We start from the raw sequence: 7,638 nt of genomic DNA, 5'->3' as shown, positions 1-7,638 counted from the left end.
ACTCCTGCGCCCTGTCAGTGACTCCTGCTCCCTGCCTGACTCCGCTCCCTGTCAGTGACTCCTGCACCCCGCCTGACTCCGCTCCCTGTCAGTGACTCCGCTCCCTGTCAGTGACTCCTGCACCCTGCCTGACTCCTGCTCCCTGTCAGTGACTCCTGCACCCTGTCAGTGACTCCTGCTCCCTGCCTGACTCCGCTCCCTGTCAGTGACTCCTGCACCCTGCCTGACTCCTGCTCCCTGTCAGTGACTCCTGCTCCCTGTCAGTGACTCCTGCACCCTGCCTGACTCCTGCTCCCTGTCAGTGACTCCTGCTCCCTGTCAGTGACTCCTGCACCCTGCCTGACTCCTGCTCCCTGTCAGTGACTCCTGCACCCTGCCTGACTCCTGCTCCCTGTCAGTGACTCCTGCTCCCTGTCAGTGACTCCTGCTCCCTGTCAGTGACTCCTGCTCCCTGTCAGTGACTCCTACACCCTGCCTGACTCCTGCACCCTGCCTGACTCCTGCTCCCTGTCAGTGACTCCTGCTCCCTGTCAGTGACTCCTGCACCCTGCCTGACTCCTGCTCCCTGTCTGACTCCGCTCCCTGTCTGACTCCGCTCCCTGTCAGTGACTCCTGCGCCCTGTCAGTGACTCCTGCGCCCTGTCAGTGACTCCTGCTCCCTGCCTGACTCCGCTCCCTGTCAGTGACTCCTGCACCCCGCCTGACTCCGCTCCCTGTCAGTGACTCCGCTCCCTGTCAGTGACTCCTGCACCCTGCCTGACTCCTGCTCCCTGTCAGTGACTCCTGCACCCTGTCAGTGACTCCTGCTCCCTGCCTGACTCCGCTCCCTGTCAGTGACTCCTGCACCCTGCCTGACTCCTGCTCCCTGTCAGTGACTCCTGCTCCCTGTCAGTGACTCCTGCACCCTGCCTGACTCCTGCTCCCTGTCAGTGACTCCTGCTCCGTCAGTGACTCCTGCACCCTGCCTGACTCCTGCTCCCTGTCAGTGACTCCTGCACCCTGCCTGACTCCTGCTCCCTGTCAGTGACTCCTGCTCCCTGTCAGTGACTCCTGCTCCCTGTCAGTGACTCCTGCTCCCTGTCAGTGACTCCTACACCCTGCCTGACTCCTGCACCCTGCCTGACTCCTGCTCCCTGTCAGTGACTCCTGCACCCTGCCTGACTCCTGCTCCCTGTCTGACTCCGCTCCCTGTCTGACTCCGCTCCCTGTCAGTGACTCCTGCGCCCTGTCAGTAACTCCTGCGCCCTGTCAGTGACTCCTGCTCCCTGCCTGACTCCGCTCCCTGTCAGTGACTCCTGCACCCCGCCTGACTCCGCTCCCTGTCAGTGACTCCGCTCCCTGTCAGTGACTCCTGCACCCTGCCTGACTCCTGCTCCCTGTCAGTGACTCCTGCACCCTGTCAGTGACTCCTGCTCCCTGCCTGACTCCGCTCCCTGTCAGTGACTCCTGCACCCCGCCTGACTCCGCTCCCTGTCAGTGACTCCTGCACCCCGCCTGACTCCGCTCCCTGTCAGTGACTCCTGCACCCTGTGCTCACTTTCCTGTGGACTTTAGCCCGATGTTGCAGCACAGGAGGAGGGAGGTAACAAGACGTTGCACAGACACGTGTCTCCTCACAGCTCTAGAACTAGTCCCGTCCCACACACGTTCTGCGCTGATTGGAGGAGAGCGGGCTGTAGTGTCGGCCCCCCGCACACCCTCCGCACGCCCCCTGCCTGACTGGCAGCTCCTGGTGGGGCGGGGAGCTTACCTATAAAGTGGCACTGCTGGCATCCTGCTGCCCCGTCCTCCCAGCAGCACCTAGCCCCAGTCGCTCCCACACCTGTGCACTCAGTGCTAGCGCCGACATGACGGACCAGGCCCCCTTTGACACCAATGTGATCACCATGACCCGATTTGTGATGGAAGAGGGCATCAAAGCTAAGGGCACCGGGGAGATGACCCAGCTGCTGAACTCTCTGTGCACCGCCATCAAAGCCATCTCCTCCGCCGTGCGCAAGGCTGGGCTGGCTCACCTGTGAGTATCTGTGCATAACAGGACCCAGACAGACCCCACAATAATCTCTGGGGTCTCCCAACTTTCATGTGCGTCACTGGTGAAAAGGATATATGTTTTGGGCATAAATTATGTGTGTTCTTAAAAACAGACCTGATAAATGAGATGTCACCACGCAAGTGTTGCCTGAGCGGCCATGGGTCATCAGACTAGGCAGCTGGCATTGTCACTGGTTCCTCCAGTACTGGGATGGGGCACCGAGGGTCTCCGAATCATCAGCTTTTACTTTTTATAGAGGGAATTCTAAACATTCGCTGCAGGGTAGATTGACACGCTGCGGCAGCAAAATCTGCACGGCAGGTCAATCTGAAATAGGTATTTTTCTGCAGCATTTTGGCAGATTGGTAAAATCTCCCCAACTGTGCAGTGCTTCGCTCTTCAGCCCTGCATGTATGGATTAAGTGGGATTTGTCACTAGTATTCCACGAGGGTCGATCATAGGTCGATAGTCGCACTGTGACCCCATTAATCATTAGATGTGAGGTTTGTGTGTGGCCATGTAGCCCCAGCTTTACTCATCCCAGAGTACCATGGAGAATAAGGCTATGTTCACATGGTGTTTTGGCTGCTTTTGTTTGTGGTTTTTTTTTTTTTTTTTTTTTTTTTTTTTTTATTTTTTTCCTGCTGCAAAACCTGATCTCTTGGCAGGAAAGAAGCGGCTGCAAAAACACAGGTTATTCTACATTTGTCTCTTGTGCATGCTGATAGTTTAGTGCAAAAAAAACATAAAACGCTTCATTCTATTTAATCAGGTGTTGGCACAAAAACCGATACAAAACCTGCTACCTGTGTCTTCTGGTGCGCATTTTCAGCGTTCTTCCACCACCCATTACTTTTAATGAGTCAAAAAAAAAAACCTGAAAGTCACTTGCTTAATTGTGCAAAGCACAAAATACTGATGTCAAGCGTGTGTGCCTGAGATTTCTAAAATCTCATGGACTTTGCTGGTACTGTAAACGCAGCTGAAAACGTGCATTAAAAAAAACAAAAACCTGAAAAACCACCCAGTGTGAACATAACCTTAGGCTATGTGCACACGTGGAGTGATACTTCTGCATCTCTCTACAGGTACAGCGTGCGTTTCTATGTGTTGTTGCCCTGCGCTTTTGGGTGAAGTCAGCCTCCATTCCCACGATCAGACAGTAGCCCGGCTCTGGGCGCAGCATATTTTCGCTGCCGGCTACTGAACGCAGGCGAATCTACATGTGATCACTGAACCGTGCGTAATCACCACGCCCTATACATTTGTATGGGTGAGACTTCTGTTAAATAACTGAAGGCGTTATTGAAGCTTTGTGACTGTCACCGCCATCATTAATGTTCATATTGAAGCTGTGGTACCTATAATGGATCCCCAAAAACCCTAACTGACCAATAGTGGGCTCCATCCTGTTTCTTTGGTTCTTCAAGAATAGTGCTGCACATTGCACCAATCTTATCAAGAAAAACACCAGAAACCTGAAGGAGCAGAATCTAGCGCCAGGGTGAATTGCGCTTTTACCAATCACTTCTGGTGTAAATGGAAATCTACACGGCCTTTTCTTAAAACACCAAATATGACTGTTGTGAAACATGTTGGGCATGGTATTCTGTAGGCTTGCCATTGTTCCTGAATCGGCACCCCTGGCAAAATACTGATTTCTTTTTTTTTTTTCTTTCTTTCTTTTGCCTGGGAGACCGTCACTAGACCAACATATTGTCTACATCAAATGTAGCATGACATGGCAGCTATTCAGAGAAAAGGCTGCAGTCACTGGTGTATCAGGTGTTACCGTCATTCTGGATCCAGCTGTAGAAGGTCGTTGAGCTTGGCTCTGCAGGCTCATTCTGGATCTTGTATCTCTGCTGTGGAGTGATCTCCATCTGCTGCTGATTAACACACCCTTGCTGGATGTTTTTAATACCTTTTATTCACTTCAGCAAGTTGCCGGTGATGGTTCTATTTTCCTCTCTGGATGGAAGTACTAGTAATGCTACGTTCACATTTGCGTTGTGCAGTGTCGGCAGCGCAACGCACAACGCATGCAAAACGCATGCATAATGCTGCGTTTTGCGACGCATGCGTTGTGATTTTGGACGCCAGAAAAATGCAACTTGCTGCGTCCTCTGCGCCCTGACGCTTGCGTCAAAAAAGACGCAAGCGTCAAAAAACGCAAGACAACGCATGTCCATGCGCCCCCATGTTAAATATAGGGGCGCATGACGCATGCGTCGCCGCAGCTGCGCCCGACGCTGCGCTGCACAACGCAAATGTGAACGTAGCATAAACTAGTTCCTTCAGTTCTTTTGGTGGATAGCCGGCGTCATCTCTTTGGTGTCTGCTCAAGCTAAGTTTATCCCCCTCGTTTGTTTACCTTATTTGTCTTCAGTTGTGATGGGGCTCGCTAACGCTCACCCTGCCCCTCACCTATGCAGGGCTTATTGCAAGGGGCAGTCGGGATTAGGCTCCTGCTCAGCGATGGGTGCGGAACCTATTTAGGGACGTGGGGGGGGGATACAGTGTGTTGTCAGATCTGCCTAGGGGTCTCCACTCCCCTTTCCTAGTGTTTGGGCTTCCCCACTTTCTTCCCGTTGTTGTGCACCTAGCTTCTCCCTCACCCAGCGTGACAGCTGCCCTTTCAATACATGATCAGACTGGTTGCTGCTGCCACAGAGAGCCCCTGTCCTATTTGGCCATAAGTACATCATAGTTGTGGGGTCCACCAGCTTGGAATACAGATTGTCTTTAGACTGCCCTTTTTATAATGCAGCTATACTAGAAAACAAGACTCACAAATTTCCACCAAAATGTTGTTTTCATAGCTGTGCTTTAGGCTACGGTCAGATGGACATAGAATCCTGATGATTATGCCAAAGTCCGTCCAATCAAACTCCTATCGAGTTTGATCCGATTCTCGCAGATGAGTGAATCTGCGCACCATATGAGGAGATGGAGAACAAAATGTATCCCATCTTCTCCATTTTGTGGGTCCACGGAAATCAGACTGCACTCATTCATCTGAGTGCAGTCCGATGATTTCCATACAACCGTGGGTTTGATGGATGAATGGCATCTGATTTCAGAGTGACATGGCAGCATTCTGCAACTTTTTTTTTTTTCAGTGACTGATTCAGTCAGCAAATAAAATCAGGACCGTGCTGCTGACAATCGAAAAACATTGGCCTGAGTGCTAGCCTATTAAAAAAAAAATAAAAAAAATAAAATAAAATAGCCCTCGTCCGATGTGCACTCATGGCTGAAATTGTTGGCACCATTTAAATTGTTTAAGAAAATGAAGTCTATCTCCCAGAAAATTATTGCGGTCATATTAAATCGTAATTCCACCTGCAGCTGTCAGGTATCGGCTGTCATGTGCCTGAAAAAATGCAGGCTGAGCCCACATCAGAAGGGGAGGCGACCTATGACATGCCTATAGGTTGAGAAGGGGTTAATATTTGGTTGCACACCCTTAGGAATAAATAACTTGCACCTCTCACCTGGAATTTTGGACCACTCTTCTTTTGCAAACTGTTCTAGAGCTCTCATAATTGAAGGGTGCCTTCTCCCAACAGAAATTTTAAGATCTCGTAACAGATGTTCAATGGGATTTGATCCGGACTCATTGCTGGCCACTTCAGAACTCTCCAGTGCTTTTTTTTCCGTCCATTACTGGGTGCTTCTTGAAAAATGTTTGCGGTCATTGTCTTCCTGGAAGACCTAGGAAGCAAACCCAGCTTTCCAACACTGGGCATCACATTAGGACCCAAAATCCTTTGGTTATCTAAAGATTTTCTGATGCTTTGCACTCAGAGGCAGCAGAACCTTAAAACCTCTTTGATCCTCCATCATATTTGACTGTAGGTAATGTGTTCTTTTCTTTGTAGGCATCATTCTGCTTTTGGTAATCAGTAGAATGATGTGCTTTACCAAAAAGCTCTGGTTTCATCTGTCCACAAGACTTTTTACCAGAAGGACTGTGGCTTGTGCACATTTTGGCAAACTACAGTCTAATTTTGTCTGTCAGCAGTGGGGGCCCTCCTGGGTCTTCTGCCATAACGTTTTCACATTCAAATGTCAATGGATAGTTTGCGCTGACACTGATTCACCCTGAGCCTGCAGGTCAGCTTGAATTTGTTTGGTATTTGATTGGGGCTGGTTAAGCACCATCATACCTCCCAACCGTCCCGGATCCCGCGGGACTGTCCTGATTTTGACAGCCAGCCCCGGGATCCCGGGCGGGACACTAATGTCCCGTGCCTAGGGCAGGGACAATGCAGGGGGCGGCACCTGAGTAGCTTAGGTTTGTGGCTGTTTTTTTTTTCTTATACATGCTGGGTCTCCTCCCGACCGATCCCGCCCCCTGTGTGTGCGGCGCTGCCACGCTGAGGAAGAGAGCCAGCAGCGATCAAGATGAGGTCAGCGACTCACTTCCCTCCTGTGTGTGCACGGAGCTCCGGCGTCTCCTGCTCTTAGCTGCTATCCCGGCAGAGAAGGAGAGACGGGGGAGGTGCCGGGACAGTGCAGAGCTGTGAGCAGCCGGAGAAACTGAAGAGCTGCAGTGCACATGGACAGATCAGCCGCCCCTGCACCACAGAGGAGATTGTGTGTGTGTGATGTGTGTGTGTGAGATGTGTGATGCTGCATTTGTGTGTGTGTCATGTGTGTATGAGGTATCTGGTGTGTGTGATGGCTGGGTGTGTGTGTGTGTGATGGCTGGGTGTGTGTGTGTGTGATGGCTGGGTGTGTGTGTGTGATGGCTGCATGTGTGTGATGGCTGCGTGTGTGTGTGTGTGTGATGGGTGTGTGTGTGTGATGGCTGCATGTGTGATGCATTTGTGTCAAAGCTGCATGTGTTTGTGAGCTGCGTTTGTGATGCTGCGTGTGTATGTGTGATACTGTGTGTGTGATGCTGCATGTGTGTGAGCTGCGTGCCTGTATGTCATTATACAGTATGGAGAACTGTGGCCATAATACAGTATGGAGCATCATGTGGGGTCATTATACAGTATGGAGCATCATGTGCAGTCATTATACAGTATGGAGCATCATGTGCGGTCATTATACAATATGGAGCATCATGTGCAGTCATTATACAGTATGGAGCATCATGTGCGGTCATTATACAATATGGAGCATCATGTGCGGTCATTATACAATATGGAGCATCATGTGCGGTCATTATACAGTATGGAGCATCATGTGCGGTCATTATACAGTATGGAGCATCATGTGCGGCCATTATACAGTATGGAGCATCATGTGCAGTCATTATACAGTATGGAGCATCATGTGCAGTCATTATACAGTATGGAGCATCATGTGCGGTCATTATACAGTATGGAGCATCATGTGTGGTCATTATACAGTATGGAGCATCATGTGTGTTCATTATACAGTATGGAGCATCATGTGCAGCCAGTATACAGTATGGAGCATCATGTGCGGTCATTATACAATATGGAGCATCATGTGCAGTCATTATACAGTATGGAGCATCATGTGCAGCCAGTATACAGTATGGAGCATCATGTGCGGTCATTATACAATATGGAGCATCATGTGCAGTCATTATACAGTATGGAGCATCATGTGCGGTCATTAT

The 7,638-nt window shown here is 50.4% G+C and overlaps 1 protein-coding gene across 1 annotated transcript in view; it reads left to right on the top strand.

Annotated features, from left to right (window-relative positions):
- The first annotated feature begins 1,653 nt into the window (after nucleotides 1–1,653).
- Nucleotides 1,654–7,638, top strand: part of LOC143818218 (fructose-1,6-bisphosphatase 1-like) — a 32,844-nt gene continuing 26,859 nt past the window's right edge. The window contains exon 1 of the mRNA XM_077299598.1: nucleotides 1,654–2,017. Coding sequence (XP_077155713.1) covers nucleotides 1,848–2,017 — 170 coding nt within the window. The 5' untranslated portion in view covers nucleotides 1,654–1,847. The remainder of the gene's footprint in view (nucleotides 2,018–7,638) is intronic.

The sequence above is a fragment of the Ranitomeya variabilis genome, chromosome 1, assembly GCF_051348905.1.
Source record: "Ranitomeya variabilis isolate aRanVar5 chromosome 1, aRanVar5.hap1, whole genome shotgun sequence".
In the NCBI taxonomy this organism is placed as follows: Eukaryota; Metazoa; Chordata; class Amphibia; order Anura; family Dendrobatidae; genus Ranitomeya; species Ranitomeya variabilis.
This window is presented reverse-complemented; position numbering and strand designations above follow the sequence as displayed.